This window comes from Bombus impatiens, unplaced genomic scaffold (assembly GCF_000188095.3).
Source record: "Bombus impatiens unplaced genomic scaffold, BIMP_2.2 scf_0044, whole genome shotgun sequence".
In the NCBI taxonomy this organism is placed as follows: domain Eukaryota; kingdom Metazoa; phylum Arthropoda; class Insecta; order Hymenoptera; family Apidae; genus Bombus; species Bombus impatiens.
Genome location: NT_176463.1, coordinates 1899676 through 1918185, shown reverse-complemented (window position 1 = coordinate 1918185; position 18510 = coordinate 1899676). Strand labels below are relative to the sequence as shown.

The 18510-nt window shown below is 36.1% G+C and overlaps 1 protein-coding gene and 2 long non-coding RNA genes across 4 annotated transcripts; 1 reads left to right on the top strand and 2 right to left on the bottom strand.

Annotated features, from left to right (window-relative positions):
• Nucleotides 1-588: 588 nt before the first annotated feature.
• On the bottom strand, nt 589-7535 carry LOC105680215 (glycine receptor subunit alpha-3). 2 transcript variants are annotated; one of them, XM_012390574.3, is made up of 9 exons: nt 7045-7535; nt 5566-5710; nt 5224-5306; nt 4925-5068; nt 4663-4745; nt 3951-4085; nt 3594-3694; nt 2909-3223; nt 589-1950 (listed from the first exon to the last, which is right to left on the bottom strand). In XM_012390574.3, the coding sequence occupies exons 1-9, from the start codon at nt 7137-7139 to the stop codon at nt 1765-1767; spliced, it is 1287 nt and encodes a 428-aa protein (XP_012245997.1). In that variant the 5' UTR covers nt 7140-7535; the 3' UTR covers nt 589-1764. The 2 variants fall into 2 exon arrangements, with proteins under 2 accessions (XP_012245997.1, XP_012246004.1); XM_012390581.3 differs by having other exon boundaries at nt 589-1917; nt 7045-7531.
• A 4267-nt stretch (nt 7536-11802) lies between these two features.
• Nucleotides 11803-13400, bottom strand: LOC117152270. Its single transcript, XR_004462604.1, has 2 exons — nt 13172-13400; nt 11803-12906 (listed from the first exon to the last, which is right to left on the bottom strand). It is a non-coding gene; the product is annotated as an uncharacterized LOC117152270 (long non-coding RNA).
• A 151-nt stretch (nt 13401-13551) lies between these two features.
• LOC112213572 lies at nt 13552-14265 on the top strand. The gene is made up of 2 exons (XR_002947468.2): nt 13552-13597; nt 13845-14265. It is a non-coding gene; the product is annotated as an uncharacterized LOC112213572 (long non-coding RNA).
• Nucleotides 14266-18510: the final 4245 nt, after the last annotated feature.

Here is an 18510-nt window from a genome sequence, read left to right as displayed (position 1 = left end):
TTATACATATATATATATATATATTATATATATTTATATTATATATAAATATAAATAATAATTTATATTAATTATTGTAATTTATATTTATATTATATATAAATATAAATATATATATTATATTGTATATCTAGATTATTTATGTATATAGATATGTATCTATAAATGTAGACTATATATATATATATAGTCTACATTTTTTATTCATTCGTGCCACCGCGATAAAATTTCGCTAAGAAAGATTTAGAGTTTAGAATTTTATTCTATAACAATTTTGATATTTTTTCATCGAAGTTTCTGAAACGACATGTATTCACTTAAATTCCGTATTTTGCAATTACCTTGATATCTTAGCACTGTGACATACACGGTAAACATGTTACAAATAATCTCGGAAGCAAAAGTTTCAAAAATTACAACGAGACGATCAAGCTTTCTCGGAACAAGGATATTCATTACAGAAACGTTTTAGCTGTAAAGATATGAGAATAATCTTGAATAATATCTTCCCGTATTTGATAACCATAGTTAATAAACGAAAAGACAGCGAGCAGAATGTAACGATTTTGTTACAACACCTGTCCACTGTTAATTTACTAGTTAGTTTAATTAGATTTACGTTAGCAATTGTACAATTATCAATTATTAACAATTAATTCAGCGACATTTATCACCAATGATTAAGTTCTTACAACAAAACACGTGTTATCTTTTAACAATAGTATAGTTATAAATTTAAAACAATTTAATAGTAGATTCTCGAATATTTTAATATGCTTTCTCAATATTTCACTTTTTGTAATCTAACGTGAAACGATTGTGAAATTATTGAACAGGTCAAACGGTGCATTCAAACAGTTCCATATTCCACTTATCATGAACGAATATATATGCAAATTCTTCGATACAGTCATACAGCCTTTAATATTCACTCAGACGCATCGATCACCGTTGACTACTGTTTCACGTATCTTTTTTCTCTTTTTTTTCTTCTCCTTTCGTTCGCTCGTAATGAAAAGGATAAAACAGCGTATTAATCGATGCCTTTAAAAGAATACAATTAACGATCGCTTATTTTCTCGTATCACTTTTCTGCCGTTATTTTGTTCTCATTTTCCTTTGAGTTACGATTCGATAAATGAACGCACAGTTTATATTTGTAATCAATGGATTTTATTATACGAAGTATATATCACGTGTATTCATTAAGTAGAGTGGGTTGAAAATAACGGTGCAATGGAGAAGAAAGTCAATTTTTGTCCACAAAGAAAGAGTTAAGTTTGATACTTTTTACTTCCATTCAAACATAAACTCTATAAAATTATATATACAAGACCTCAACAATTTTTCCGATTTTTAGATTTTTCAAAATACTTTGAGCAACGTTCCCTTTTTATAAGAAGAGAACGCTTTTGTTTATTGCTTCTACACGTTCTTCTTCATTGTACCAAGATTCTTCCATCTACTCTATGCAACTTGAAACCCTCGATCTCTACCACTGTTCTATCAATTAGAGCAACGACCTGAACAAAAACAAGCATATCAATGAAGATTCACTTTCAGAATCGACTTTCGATCTGTAACACTTTCTCAATCAAAACATTGTATTCGGCCGTATCCTTGAAGAATATAGCTACGATCAGAATTCGTTTCAGTATCTTCTTCCAGCGTCGTCTCTTCCTTTTCGTCTGATATCTCGTTTTTCAACATCGACGTTTCCGTTTCTATTTGTTCGAGCTCGTTGCAATCGGTTTCCACGATAGCTTAAATGTACTCGGCGAACATTATCCAGTAAGTTACATTTAATACGGCGAATAAGAAAGGGAAGAAGACACGCGAGACTCGATCGATGTTGAGGGCACGCATTCGCGCCCTTTGGGCAGGTGTAGGGCCTGGCGGTGGACCGGTTGTCGATTTCTGCGATCGGCCGGATAATAATATTGTGTTCTCCTGCGTGATAACGATCGCAACTTGAACTGCCGCTGTGCAGACAACGCTTCTGTGCCTCGGAGCCGCGGAGAGATGAACGCGTGGTCGATAACGCGGTGAAATAATTTTCGTACCTTCTATAGAGGAGCCTTCTAATTTCTTTCTCTTCTTTCTCTTCTTCACCGCGCCAATAAATGTTGGGCTAAGTTAACTTCAATATACTTGAAAACTCCCTAGAGTTCAAGAGTGATAGGAACTTTCTCCGTTTCACGGACAGCACGACTTTCTTTGTTTTACGAACAGCCATTTTGAGAGACGCTCATTTCCCAAACAGACGGTCAGAGGGCAATATCAGAGATAGACAAAATCATAGAAGAAAGAGTAATTATTCAAAACATTAAGGATTGATGGAGAAAGATCGGTAGCTCAGGACGTTGAAAATCGATTCTCGATTTTCAGACTTCAGAATCGATCACCTGAATTACCACGTGATTAACGATCTTACATACTTTTTTTTCAAAGTTGCAGATGTTAACATAAAATTGCTCTAATATCTCTTTCGTAAAAGCACGATCAAGTAAAAAATATCATTGTATCTACATTTTATGATTCTTAAAGAAGATGACTGTGTTTTAGCTATCGATTTGAATCAAAGTTTATTTAATTTCAAAGTTTTTGCAAAGTAACAAGCTTCTTCAAATAATTGTAAAAACTACTTACGTTAGAATTATCTTTAAAAATATCCAGCAACTATCTGTCTGGGATGTTATTTAAGACACGATAAAAAGGTATCAACATTTGTTGTAAAAGATGATACGATGGACGTAAAACGTTATAAATTTGGATAAATCAACTTTCTTTAAGCCAATCATATTTTCTACGCAATTTTCAGAAACGCAAACGATAGAACGAACTTTTATCCTCTTTCTCCGAGGCACAGAAGCTGTCTGAGTCATTTAGATGTTCATCCAGGCGTTACCTTAGTAGCGATGTCGAAAATTTTATCGAGCTTTGCGGCATCGGTGCCGCTGGAAGATGGCGGCTGAGGCGGGGACGCTGGTTTCGGAGGCGTATCCGAGTCGCCGAGGACGATGTTGACCAAACAATACTCCATCAACGCCATGAACACGAAGACCGTGCAAACCGACATGAACGCATCCACGGCCTTTAAGTACGAAACAGGAGGCAAAGAAGCTTGACTCTTCGCGTGTTGCGTCGAAAGGGTCAGCAAGGAAGTTACACCTAGCGTTACCCTGGCTGGCGCCGCTTCCGGTTTTATCCAAAAGGAAACCCACTACGCAAAATATAAGTAACTGATTTCGAAACAAAGGTAACGTTATAAATGTTAGAGAATTAATAGGAAAAGTATTAAAATAAATGATAAATTGTCCTCGTAAGAGTTAGAAGTTAAATGAAGTATAATTAAGATCGGATCAAAAGTTTGAAATATGAAGAAAGAGATTATATCTTTAAGAAACAGATCGATTAGTCTATATTTAAATACGACAAAGTAAGATTGCAGGATTGTAGAAATGAAATAAAAATCAGATTAATTATTATAGAAAAAATATCTAGGATGTTAATAATTTTAAAAGCATAGTGTGTTCTATGATAACAGAAAAACAAGACATCTTTTATTATCCGTATTTCAACTTCGAACTTACCGACATGATAACGATTAGACAGGTAGGAACGTAAGTATGAAACAAGTAATAGCCAAGTCTACGTTTCAAGACGAACACTACCTCGAGGCAAGTGAAGTTACCTGAACATTAAAAAGTTTCAATTAATTCTATTAATTCATCTACGCTCGACTCTGAACCTTTCTTAATAACGCGAAGACACGCCAAACATCAACATTTATTCACGAACAACACCATTCACACGAAAGTCACTTTCAAGCGAAACTGATTCTTGGTTGACGTTCCTCTTCGATTTCGATTTAAAACAGTTAATTAGGAAGGAAAAGAGCGTTCTTTCTTCCATGGCTAAAAACGACATCGACACGAAGCGTCACTTACCAGTAGAGTAGACTTGCGTGCAGTCGGCCGTGTAATTCTTAACCAGTTGCAGCTGTGGCAGCTCAATGTTTTCATCGACGACGAGTGGCACGTCAGGATCCCATTGGAAGATCATTTCATCCGTCGTGTGCGATACTGTTGACCGAGTTGTTTTGTCCTCGTGAAATGGCACGGCATTCACTCCGTAAAATTAAAGGAATATTCATGCAGGTCTACGGTACCGTTCCGAAATGAAACACGATTGTCCAATCTCCTTTGACTCAACTCGATTGTCGCTAATATTGGACGTCTTTCGAGGACTTTTTTACACTATATCAGCGACACCGCATTTTCTATCGATATCTATCGATCATTTTCCATGTTTGATGCTTCAAAGACGTGACTATGTTTTAAGGAATCGTGACGAATTGGATGGAAAATTGGAACGCGGATAAAAATGTATTATCGAAAAGTGGAGATAAAGTAGACTGTGTGATAATAATAGAAGGAAATCGTAAAAAGTGTAAGTTGAGTATGGAAGAAACTGTAATGAATTAAATGGTAAGATTAGAGCAAAGATGATGAAGACCAATCGTTATGAAGTGAGGATAAAATAAAGTGTATGGTATCGATGGAAGATATAAGAGGAAGTTGAGCTAACATTCTATTTTACTACAGATAAAATATAAAGTAAAGGATTTAGAAGTTGATATAGAGGGAAAGTGTCACTCACAGCTTTCCATTTGTAATTTACACTCTTGCGTGTCGTGAGGATAGATCAGGAAGTTCATGGCACAGGATAACTTCAGCGTTAATCTAAAACATCGTACAAAAATTTTGTTTCTTTAATGAAGAAAAAGAAGAGACAGAGGTGAGAAATAAAAGCTTTCTAATCAAGAGCTAAAACAAATTATACTACTATTACTACCATTGTAAAAGTAGAATAAAAATGATCGACAATAGTATTGAGAATCTTGGAGCTTTTGTTTTCTTACTTGACCATGTATAAAATAGTCTTGTCTTTGTACAACCATAAGTAATGATTCGGTATAGTCATCGTTTGAAAAGTCACCGATTTGGCATTCTTGAAGAACGAATCCGGCCGCCACATATTCTTCAACCAATCGACTTCCAGCAATCTTGAACGATACATTTGATCATTTTTCACGTATATTTATGAAGCACAAAAAAAAATAGTATAAAGAACACTATGCCTAAAAATATTTTCCTTTAACTGGAATTTTCGACTAAGAAAACAATATTTTTTAAATTAAATCATGATAATTCCACATACCTGTATTCAGATGTCATATTTTCTGGCAACCGTAGTCTGTTATCTTTCCAAGTTTGAGCGAAGAATATATCAGCTGCGTAGGTCTGCAAAAGTAAATCACGAAAATCGACATATCAAAGTTTAATATCAATTACCCATTAAAGTTTAAGTACTCTAATTTCTTTTGTGAAACAGAATATAGCATTTACGATTAAAGTAAAAATTTTGAAATCATTTCAGCGATATAAAAATTAATCTCTTTAAACTTGAAATCATATCCATGTTAAGGCCATAAGCAGTTTGAGAACGATATAATGGTTAGTGAATTTAAAAAAGCCTTTTAATTTAAAAATTGCACCTTACCATTGAATTCTCATCTATGGAATCAAGACCCATAACAGTAACATGGAAATAAACGATAGTCGCCTGTCCATCTTTCTTTGGCGGTCGCATTTTATCGTACAGTTTAGGATCTTCCGGCAGCAGATCGAAAAACTCCAAACTCCTCCTGAAATTTCGGGTCACAATTTCAAAAAGTTCAGACATTTTGTTAATCGAATCATATAATCTATGTATAAATTTCCACATAAATATTTTGTGTTAATAGTAATCCATAAATCAGAATTATCCTCATATCTTGTTAGCACCAAAATTTTATAACGAAACAAAATCTTAAGCGATTTTTCTCGGATTCACTTTCAGAAATTTGTTTCACAAGCGTTTCACTATTTTCTAACTTGCAGTTTTCTAGCGTCGCGAAAGAAAAATGAGATTTCACTGTATGTTTCAATGTTTCTTAACACACTGTGTACAAAACACACGAAGCGAAAAATTACGACTGAAATTCATAAAAGCTCAGAACTGCTTCTCCACACTCTCTCGCGTTCGTTTATTATGCATCGTTGATTATCTTTTTACCGTTTTTAACACTTTGCTTTGCGACACTTTAATATCATACACATATTTGCACAACTATTTGGAATTATCGTAGGTATTATCAAATTATTTTGACATGAACAACAGTTTTATTACACGATACACACTGCGCTTTATCAACTTCACTGCAATTTTGTTTAATACTTTAAACTTTTACTTCCGAATTTCTTCGAAAGTATCTCAAATTCTTCGTGGTGATTTCATCGGGTTTGGAATCCTTTGCTTGCGGTATTCTGAAGATTTCATATACCGACTAAATATAATATTTTATTTAAATTTGAAAAAACATTTAGATGCCTACATTAATAATTTTTATGTATGTATTATTGCTATTTTTTCATTGGGAAATGAATAATTGAGAACATGATATAACTAAAGGAAAATTCATTAGAAGTAATCAAAAAATATCTACATGTTACAATTTCCTGAATATTATTCTGAATATGAAAAAATTGATATTTTGCTAGTAAACAAAAAGCATTACAATTTTGTTCCAGATTGTCTATCGAAAAAAACCTTATTAGAACTAAAATTTTACTCAAGGAAATAACAAAAATTTCCACTTAGAAAACCAACAAACTCTAAGACACGAAAAAAATATAACTGCAAAAACAACGGTATTCGGTATAGTTATTGCATCTTTGCGTCAGAGAATCCTACATTTGTGGGGAATATTTCTTACCAACAATAAATTTCCTACGAACAAATTACTCGTAAAACAAGAAAATTCTACAATTACGTCCCTTCAACGAGATATATCGTTAAGATGTTGGAATTCCCGACAATGTTGCTACAAAGATATAAACCGAAGGAGAGGATCTGGCCTTGCGGAAGAGCTTAAGATGGCCGGCAATGTCGATTGTAAAAGCGGAAGAGGAAGAGGCCATCTACGGAGAAGAATCTTACTGAGCGTCTGCGGTGCGTCCGAGCAGGAGAAGAAGCACGATCGAGGAAAGGATTGCGGAAACCATGCTGCCTCCATGCGTCTCATCCATCGACATTCTTCGTCGATCAGCTCTCAGCGCATCTTCCTTGTGGCAGAAGCGGAACGAACCAACAGCGAAGCGGAAAACAGCGAAAAAGGGTTCCGGACAGGAGAGACGACAGACGAACAACGAGGAAGAAGGCGAGACGGAAGAGAAAGGAGAAAAGAACGTTGTTTGCGGCAGCCCCTGGCTAGAAGACAAGGCGGTTCTCAGTTGGTGACAGTGACTGCGATTCCTTTGCTTCTTTCTTCTCTCTTCCCCCGACCGCTATTCCCCGAATCGCGAGGACGTACAACCGTCGACTGACTTCTTCAAACGACTTTGCCGAAGCTGCAGAATCCTCATCGTTGCTTCGTAGAGAGGCAGAGGTGGAGGTGGATGCTCGATGGTAGCGCGGTGGTGGTAGCGATGGAGGTGGTGGACCAGCAAGTACCACCGGAGGTACATCCCAATATACCTCGCCGCCACCCCGCCGTTTCTTCCTCTTAACTCGATACAGAGGGATGAAGAAAGGGGAAAGAAGGGGTAACTCTCTCTCGCGAGCTTGGTGACGTGTACAGAAAACGAAGACAGGGGTTGGAAAGGGTCGAGAAAGAGAGAGTAACGCGCGAGGACCGACGTGTTGAAAGAAGTGGTGGTAATCCCCGGTGGGTCCCTAAAGCGTTACGAGATGGTTCCGACGACACGAATTTACTCCAATGCGGCATGTCCGTGACATCCTCCGCTTTAGATAGATGCCGTAATCGCGCACAACTCGCAACACACTCCACCACCGCATGTTAATTGCCACGATGAATACTGCGAGGTAATAATAACGCACCGATGAATAAGGGACCATGCGGAATTCGCACGTGTTTCGTTCACCCGCATCGCGTCGTTACATCATGATGTCATTACATATTTTTCTTCTCAGTAGACTTGTTTCCTGGAATTTTAAACAGCACTTGGGATTTAATGCTGTTTACAGAAATTATTAAGCCGTTGATAGAATAGCACAAATTAATTTCTCACACTCACTTTCTATTCTATTCTCTGTTCGCAAGAACATCATACTTAAAAGCAACACGACAGAGGTGTCAGTGGAACAGTCAAATTGTTTTTCATTGCCGGAGATTCATTAGCAGAATTCATTCCACACGATGAAAACGTGTCTATTCGCTAGGTTTAGAATACTCCACGGAGAAGCGCGTAACGAGTGGTGAAGAACAGAATATCAAGCACAGCTTTCTTTGATGTGGTTGCAACCTAAGGACGTGTACATGCCAAAACCACCCTTCGTTTTCTTACGTTTTCTGATAAGATCTCTAAGACGAAGAAGGGTTAGGAAGAAAACGTTTAATGTAATTAACGAAAAATAATTTTTATTCGATATTTTGAAATTTCATATACAAAATATCACCAAAACGAACCAAATATATTAGAAATATTATAAAACCATTGAAATACTCAATCTTCGAATTGCAAAGAAGATTTAACTACGACACATATTTTTTTTTTTAAATAAAAAGGTAATTACAGACTTCGTTCAAAGGCCAAGATCGTGAATTTTGCTTGATGCATACATGCATTCTTAATCTCAAAATAATTAGAAAAAGACAGATTTCCATAATTGATACTTCGAACTCTCCAAAACGACTGCTACGCGATCATCAAAAATCAAAGATCTGATAATCGACAGAACGAACCTAATGAAAAATTGAAAGACCAATCGAAATTACGATGAAAACACGGGCAGGAAGAAGAAGAGAAGAGTGGAGAGGAAGCACGTCATCGTTGACGAGAGGAAGAGAAAGCAGAAGAATCGAGGTGGAAAGGAAAGGAATGGGTCCTGCAATCTCTCCTCTCGCTCTCGCCACCCTCCTTAAGGGTGACTCTCAGAGACGTTAACTACCGTGCTATTTGAAGACATTGTCGTCGACCAACGGGACATGCCGCTCGATATATCGATCCTCGAAAATTGTGCCGCGAATAGAATGCTACGTGTTCGCGTCGCTCGTACATCGTGAAGTGGTCGCTCTTCGAGAAGATATATAGACACGCATGAGCACTCTCGCGCGCGCACACGTACACATGTTCACTCACTTTCCCGAAATTATGTATACAATCCCGTCTATAGTCACCGGACACTTACGAACTTTAAATATAAACTTTCCTAAATCAGACTTATCATAGAATATTCAAAGTATAATATATTTTCGTTTTTCCTATAATACACAGGCTTAATGAGTTTCAACGTCATTTAATAATTGAGGGATTCGGAAGAAAAGTAATACAACTGAGGAAATCCGTAGTTTAAGAAAATCCTAAAATTCAATTTTGGAAGGAAGTTAAATAATTAACTTCCTAAAAAGTATTACGGACACTAAAACGTTTCATATAAAAGGCAGAATAGATGCACTTTTTGAATGTTGTGTAGGAAAAATAACGACCTTGTTCTTAAAAAGGTGAACATAAAGTGATGACTTCGGGATAGGGACAACGACGAGCGTGCTTTAGGCTATTGATAACAATGCAAAGTTTCTGGGAATCATTGATAACGATCGGGGCCACTTTTGATGTCGTGCCACCCCTGCAGAGAAGTGCATTTCTATAGTGAGATATACCGCAGGTAGCTCTATCTCCTCGAGTTTCGACACCTATCTCTTTCTCGTCACTTAATATTTCCCGCTTCCTATTTTATCTTTTACACAAGAGGATTCTAAAAGGTAATACTCTATTGTTAATACTTCAGGCTTCCAATAAATTTCTAAATCCCATTGTTAACGACCAATAGAGACATCGTTATGGAAATATATTTCACAGCAGGTGTCCACGAAAAGACCACGCATTTATATACAGGGTGGTTGGTAACTGGTGGTACAAGCGGAAAGGGAGTGATTCTACGCGAAAAAAGAAGTCGAAAATATAGAATAAAAATTTTTTTAAATTTTTTTTTTTTTAATTTTTCCATCGAGACAACGATCTACAGTGAGATCCGTTATAACGAAACGTGATAAAGTGCACGCGTACCGAGCAAAAATTCAAAGTCGATTTTCTCGAAAACAAAGCCTCAAACGAAAAATTTTTATTGTATATTTTCGACTTCTTTTTTCGCGTAGAATCATCCCCTTTCCGCTTGTACCACCAGTTACCAACCACCCTGTATATAAATGCGTGGTCTTTTCGTGGACACCTGCTGTGAAATATATTTCCATAACGATGTCTCTATTGGTCGTTAACAATGGGATTTAGAAATTTATTGGAAGCCTGAAGTATTAACAATAGAGTATTACCTTTTAGAATCCTCTTGTGTAAAAGATAAAATAGGAAGCGGGAAATATTAAGTGACGAGAAAGAGATAGGTGTCGAAACTCGAGGAGATAGAGCTACCTGCGGTATATCTCACTATAGAAATGCACTTCTCTGCAGGGGTGGCACGACATCAAAAGTGGCCCCGATCGTTATCAATGATTCCCAGAAACTTTGCATTGTTATCAATAGCCTAAAGCACGCTCGTCGTTGTCCCTATCCCGAAGTCATCACTTTATGTTCACCTTTTTAAGAACAAGGTCGTTATTTTTCCTACACAACATTCAAAAAGTGCATCTATTCTGCCTTTTATATGAAACGTTTGAAACATAATAGTTTTAAAATAAGGGAGGAGGGAGATATTATTTCTATCGAAAGACTGTTATTTAGAGTAGAGAATTTAGTATGCATATTAGAAGTAATTGGAACCACCGATGTAAAATACACTTATTCATCAGCGATACATCTCCGTATTTCCGGAAATGTTTTTCATTCGAAGTATTAAATCGTTCTTATTTTTCAGCTTATAGTCAAATAATCATTACATATAACTATTCTCATTAAACGAATGATACTGATATTATCATTAACAGTGGAGGATAATCAAGATCAATGTTCTACCTTAAAATGACACTTCTTTACCACGTGACACGTGAGGAAGAAGCTGTGTTCGCTCTCATTAGTATATACCATCACAATTAACGACATGAGTTTCCTCAGAAATCCTGATACTCTTCGTCTACGTGGAATCGTAATTCACGTTACGATAATGTTTACGAAAATTCCTCCCGATCGAATTTTGTTGATTTACGTATACGTACATTTAATAGGGTAATGTGTAACGTCCATCTTTAAAAATGAGTTATTTAATTTTGATGTAATAAAGCGTTATAGGTGTTTTCAACAATGTACGAAGAATTTTTCGTATTTCTTCATGTATAAAACTTTTCTTTCATTTTAGGAACACGAAACAGCTAAAAAGATAAAGGGAGAAAGAAGTTTTATGAAGATCATAAGATCATTGATCTTTTTATAAATGCCAGGGATCCCACAGTTTATTAAAATTATTAATTAAAAGATTACAAACAAATTGTGAACATCCAAAATTAAACACTTTAAGAGAAATTTGATCAAAGAATGTGTACAAAACATGAAATCGCAAAGAAAAGTAGAAATTTAGTATCGTCGTATAATTAATGAATAATACTTAGTCAGGGCGAGTATATTTACTTCTACCTTGACCTCGTGACATTACCTTGAAAATGATAAGAACGAATTCCTTTTCCCTTCACTGATTCTAAGTCGTAGTATCGACCAGCCTCTTTGAAAGACGCGTTTCCACAATGCCTTTCTAATTGTTGAGTGCTGTATGCGATATGGCAACACATTGGCGCAGACGTTGCTACGTCTGGATTCCTTTGAGAATGAAAATTATCAAGAAAAATAAAAAATTCAATGTTGCTTCTACATCCGGATAGTACGATAAATATCTCTTGAAATCGGTATCTTTGTCTTTAAAGATGAGTTTGCATTCTTCCTCCAAAGAGAAACACTGACATTGATTTGATTATCATTTGATTATATGATATTGATTATAGGATTTGCTTTAGTTGTGTCTTTTATATTATATTCGAAACTTAAAACATATTCGGCCATTGGTGTTAGTAATCTCAAAAAAATAAATTTTATTTGTTGGAAATATTTTGCTTTGTTTCCGGTTGTGTGATAGTGTTTCTTTAACATTTAACATTGAGGGCCAACGTTAAAACAAGGTTTTATTTGTAAATTCTAAAGTAAATTTCACAGAATATGTTAATAACATCATCGCTTTTGTTTTCACTTTTCAATCTATGGTCTTAATAAGTATGATTTATATATGATTCGTAAAGAGCAATGAAATACACCGCACTTTCGAACTCCTCATAAATGTATAAACATCCTAATTACTGTATTAAAGAATATAAACAACCAACTGAATAGCAGCCAGATGTACATGTATTCCCAAAGAGATACTTGCTTTTTGTATATCTTGAAAAACTCCCTTATTTCGCTAGAATAAAACCGATATTGATCGATATTCTTAGGTCCACAGCAATACGATGACAAACATACATGACACATGCCAAAATCAGATATATATTTCGATGCGTCTGGTGACGTCATTTTTCGTAGTACTGACGTCGATACTGCAGCTGGCTGTCGTTAGAAAGGAAAGAGCCGAGAAATGGATTGCTGAAGGAGCGATTCGAGTGGTTCACGGCATTCGGCTATTCCCAGTGGTGTTGCAGGCCCAATGACCTGATTGTCGAGGTAAAAAGAAGCTGCTCTCGATGGTTCGTTACCACGAACCGCCCCTCTCCGTCCCCCGACAGCAGGATCATGTCTGCGGCATTTCCACCAGTAAAAAGTGTCTCGCCGTCTATTGCCACCACTTTCGAATTCATTTTTTCTATTCCTTCGAGACCATTCCATTCGTGTAACTCGCTCACCACTTCTAACAAATCGAGTCGACGAGCATGAATTGAAAATCTTGCACGATACTCGATGATACATGAATAAGGCAGCTTGGATGATTGATTACAGGATATGTGTAACGTTTCAGAAGCACGATACAGCTTTCTTCGGTAGGTGATTTTGTGTCATTGAAAAATACAATGGAATAGTTTGTAAAGTATTATCTTTAAATTTCAGTTTATGAGTATGATAAAATTTTAAGAGTGGGTGTAATCTTGGTTCTGATTTTCGGGAAAATTTCTTACCATGGAAAAGAGAAATGTTATCCGACGCAAATTATTCTTGAAATCTGAATTCTCTTAGCTAGAAGTATTACGGGGACTATTGTTGAAGTAATTACTTCAAGAAAAAGTCTACACTTTTTCTTTTGTATATCCGCGACCTGGAGATCGCTGTTACAAAGAAAATAGAATTTAGTGAAACAAAAAATTCGAAATAAGGAGAGGTCCATATTATTGTACCCTTGAATATAAATTTTATTTTGGCTTACAAGGTCTAGGAACAAAAGAGCTATAAATAGATTTCTGTTGCTGTTTCTTGTAGCCTTCAGCTAGAGCTACAAGATTAACTTTTTGGTAATGTCCTTTTTGCTATAAATATGATATCATAGTTTCTTCTATTGTATTGTAACACTGTAAGAGTGAGGATCTGGATCAGCATACACTATACCTGTACCTATACCTATACTTATACCTATACTTATTTCAATATATTTTCTATTACAAATTCATCCATTCGTTCCTCTATTGTCTCAAACTTTCAAGCTCATTCTCATATATGAGCTATTAGGAAGCAACTTTGATTAACTTAGTTAATTGAAAAGTATAAAAAAGTCATATTTCTACGGTTTAATACGTCAAAGATAGCAACTTTATCGTTTCTTCCGCATGCTGTTAAACACTTTTTCTTTTGGTGAAGATTTCCCGATAAGAGGAAGCGATTATCGGAACAAGATCATCCTATTATCGAATTTAAAGATCTATATTTGACTTGCTCGAGGATGAACGCGGGGATGAACGTTTAAAAAATCGAACTCGTTTCAAGTGGCAGAGGTGTTGCCAACTTCTCTTCGATCACCAACGGCGAAGCATTTACGTCAAAGACTGTATGACGTCACCCAATGAGCTAGAATGTCAGCTAAAAACGTTAAATGTTTAATATATTTTTTTTCTGCAAATAAAAGTCATTTGTCTTCGAAGAAAGGAAAGATCGGTATTGAAATGTTTTGCGTTCTAAAACCTTTCCTTTACAGAGAAAACATAGAGCTGCCCTTTTATATTGGTCGTTTTCGATCTTACTACAAAGCTACGAAGAATTTCGCATCAAGGGAACGTTGAATAATATCTTCCAAATATCAAGATGTAGAACAAATTTTAAGATTACACGTACTCTATTCCCTCGAATGATGATTACAAGTATAAGTGCCCTAATTATTTTCACAATTAGAAATTTTTCATTTTATGGTGGCAAATGATAATACTTACCAAAGTAAACATAAATTTCATTCTACCACAGTTTTCCTATTTTCATTTATATTGAAAGTTATACCTTGCATCTCCTTATAGAAATATATTTTCTATAAAATTTTATAAATTAGACATTATCTGTCTTCTAAACGTAGAATGGCAGGTTCTTACAAAGTAATCGCATGAAAAAAGTGTCTGTAAAACCAATGATATCTATCGATTATTAAAATCAATAGTTTAAATAGATCAATAGATCAATAATCAAAAGATCAATAGATTTATATTAAAATCAATCACACTTTGAGAAATACCTGCTCATAAGACATTATAACTGTGACACGTACCTCTAATTATAAGAAAAAGACTCACAGAACGAGAATACCATAATATCTGCTATCTCCGAAAATATAAAGTTTGTCTTCACCTATAAATAGACAACTGGTACTTAGTGGATTAAGCATCGTGTTTTCAGCTATCCGATCAATAGATCTCTTACGTAATTCATTCTGTTTTCACGATCGTACCATTTTTCTCTTTTAATTATGCACTGCTCAAGTATATCAACTGCGTTGTAATTAATAAATCAAGTATCATTGGGGTCTCTTTAATTGTCACTCTTTGAATTAACAAGGATCAATTTCGTAATATTTCCCTGAAATATTAAGGCATGATCTTCTCATTCTACGGTCGAAGTTCGATCTTGAGGAAAGTAATGAATACATATCCTAACGTCCCACGAACGCGAAATCGCTTCTGTCAGTCGACAGCATAAAATGAATATGTATATATTTCTTCGTGTAGGACGTACGTTTTCGTAGTATATTTATATAACTTCATTTCATCTTTATATCAAAGGTAATATCTCAAAATCTGCCAAATGTTTAGAGATTACACGATGTCGATGAACGAAACAATGACCATTATTATATCAGAAAGAGCTTTCTCCTTTTAATCAATTAAAGTTTGATCGAATTGGTGAACAATAATCCAGATGAATATTTATAGATGAATGGACAAATTATCACAAGGTAAACACCGAGATAGCAGTGCCTCGTTCGTGTTCCGTTAGATCTAACAACAATACTACGGACGCAGTTCATACCGAAAATTAAGCCTCGAGTATGAAAATTGAACGATCGTTGAAATAACGATTGACATGTAACGTCGCCCAGAAGCCAGGAATCCCGCCGACCTCAGGATATGCATATAACACCTGGTCATGCGATAGCAGTGAGAATAGACAGTAGCCGGATTCCCACCCGTGAGATATATGAAGAGGTAAAGAGATATATGAGATATATGAGGAGGTAAAGATCCCAGTCCTTTAGTCAGTAAGTCAGTCTGTATTTTGCTATTGAAGTGTAACTTCTCCTTGTGAATAAAGTATACGAACGGGCTATTGTTCATTCTCCTTTTTTTTATATTATATATATATTACCTCGTCATTTATTACGTGACAGACACAACGACGACCAAAAAGGCGATCATTGATGTAACGACGATCGATCGATGTTACGATATTTAACGAAGCAAATATTATCGATGAACGTTGACACATAGCATGGTCAAAGAAGATTAGGGAGAATGGGTTGGAAGATCCTGCGGTCGAGTGTAAGTACACGATGACACACGTCGTGCCATCGGTAGTGTTTTTGCGATGTCAGCTGAGGTACTCTTGGCCAAGGCACATTGAGAAGTACGGTCGGATGTGGAGGGACACCGGTCGGGCTTAGCTTGCCGTTGGAGAAGCGTTTCGAGGCAGCTGGAGACGATGCACGATAAGCACGCCCGTTCCTCTTTCTTCTGACCTCACGCCGTTTTTCATCCCCCTCCCTCACCCCGCCGAGCCGAAACTCTACCCCACCGACCGCCTGTCTATTATTTTCGACCGATTGCCAATTGTCGTGCAACTGCCGACGTAGCTGCTCCTGCTGGAGAATTCTGGTTCGCCGGAGAAAGGTAACAGGACTCCTGGAACTATCGTTGCCACTCGATCCTCCAATTTTCGCTTTTCGTCGCTCAACATTCTATCTTTTTTCCTCTCTCTCTCTCTCTCTCTCTCTCTCTCTCTCTCTCTCTCTCTCTCTCTCTCTCTCTCTCTCTCTCTCTCTCTCTCTCTCTCTCTCTCTCTCTCTCTCTCTCTCTCTCTCTCTCTCTCTCTCTCTCTCTCTCTCTCTCTCTCTCTCTCTCTCTCTCTCTCTCTCTCTCTCTCTCTCTCTCTCTCTCTCTCTCTCTCTCTCTCTCTCTCTCTCTCTCTCTCTCTCTCTCTCTCTCTCTCTCTCTCTCTCTCTCTCTCTCTCTCTCTCTCTCTCTCTCTCTCTCTCTCTCTCTCTCTCTCTCTCTCTCTGACTTCATTCAGTGACGTACCTGAAGTGGATTTTAGAAGAGACAGATCTATACAGTGGCTATAAAAAGTACCTTTTCACCATTATATTTTCCATATATTTTAGCATTTACATACTAATTGATTAAACCGTCTACCAAACTTCGTATCGATAGTACTCTTATGACTACAAAAATTTATGCATTACGAAAGTATACAGAACTTGATAAAAAATAATGCTTCACGAAAGAAACGTATATGTAAATACTTTTTGTAGCTACTGGATTTTTAAGAGATAACGCTATGAGATTGCATGGTTGATACAAAGTATCGTAATCGCTTTGTTTCGTTCTATGTGTAATATGTTGAATATTCTGTTGATTTGTTCCCTATGGATTGCTTTGCGACTATATCTCAATCTTTATACAGAACATGCTCTCTTTGTCAAAATTAAGGTACTATAAGTAATTGTTGACACTGAAATACAAGACTGATCGTGGTAATTTACTAGAGAATTATGACATACCAATTATCGGAACTACTTAAAGGAAAACATTTCGGAGAAAAGCAATAATTGATCGACGATCGAATTAATAATCGGCGATGGCCGATGACGCGCAAGATCACCCCGTTTTCTCGAGATTTCGAGGTCGATCACGTCCTCGTCCCAGAAACCCAGGGATGAGGATGCACTCTCCGTTTATCCCACGGAAAACGGCATACTCGGCTACTTGAATTAATTATTTCGGTGCGTCAAACATTTGACATTTTTTTAAGTGCTTATGCTTGTGAGCTTACATAATCAACAGAAACAATCTCGTAATAGTGATTCAACTTTTTCTATCATAATCTGTCTGTGCTTAAATCTTTCAAGTTTGTTGGTTATGCTACTATTTTTCATTTATTTTATTTTCGGTTTAAGCATATCAAAATATATTTTTGTCAAATTTATATTTCACAATGAAATAGTAAATGTCCTATCAATCATGCAAAACGATAAAAATGCTAACAATCGAGATCACGCGTTAAATTTTTTTAACCATTTTTTATTACCTGTAACTATGTTCTCGGATGTCTTCGCTATATAAGCTTCCTGAAAAGACGTGTTTCAAAAATGGAAAGTTCGTGCTTATCGTAAGTTTGGTAAAGAAAAAAGAAATGCTTGATAATAGTAAATGCTTTAATACATACTTATCTTAAATAAAGTATTCGTATCTGAAATTGAACGAGAGCACTTAGTGTGAAGACCTGGAAATAGTGACACGAAATAAACAGACAATAAAAGTCCAAGCACACGACAACCCTGTTCAGCCTTAAGGATTTATAAAACACAATTTGCGCGCAATACAATCAGTTCATCCGACAAATTTATCGTGAAATTTCGATAATATTAACATCTAGAAAAAATAACAGAAATAAAAAGAATTCGCACTTCCTTCTTTTCTGTCTTCATTTTTAACCATTTTTAACACGATTCGATTCAAACTCGATCTTCCGAATATGCTTGTACAATTAGGAAAAAGATTGATGAATTCGTAAAAATTGTCCTCGTACAAATAGTCTCGCGTGTTTGATTAAACAGCCTACCCGTCTCTGAAACGAAATTACGAATGTTTGTCCGTGACATCCATTCTTCTTCCACTATTTCTGTCTCATTGCAACGAACTATCTCAGTTCGTTATACCGAAAGATAAATATTTCCACGAACATCGAGTGTGATTGTGTCTTACGCAATTGTACCATTAAAAAAGTGTACGTGACCCTTCCAGATTTGAAAAACCTGATCAACATCGAT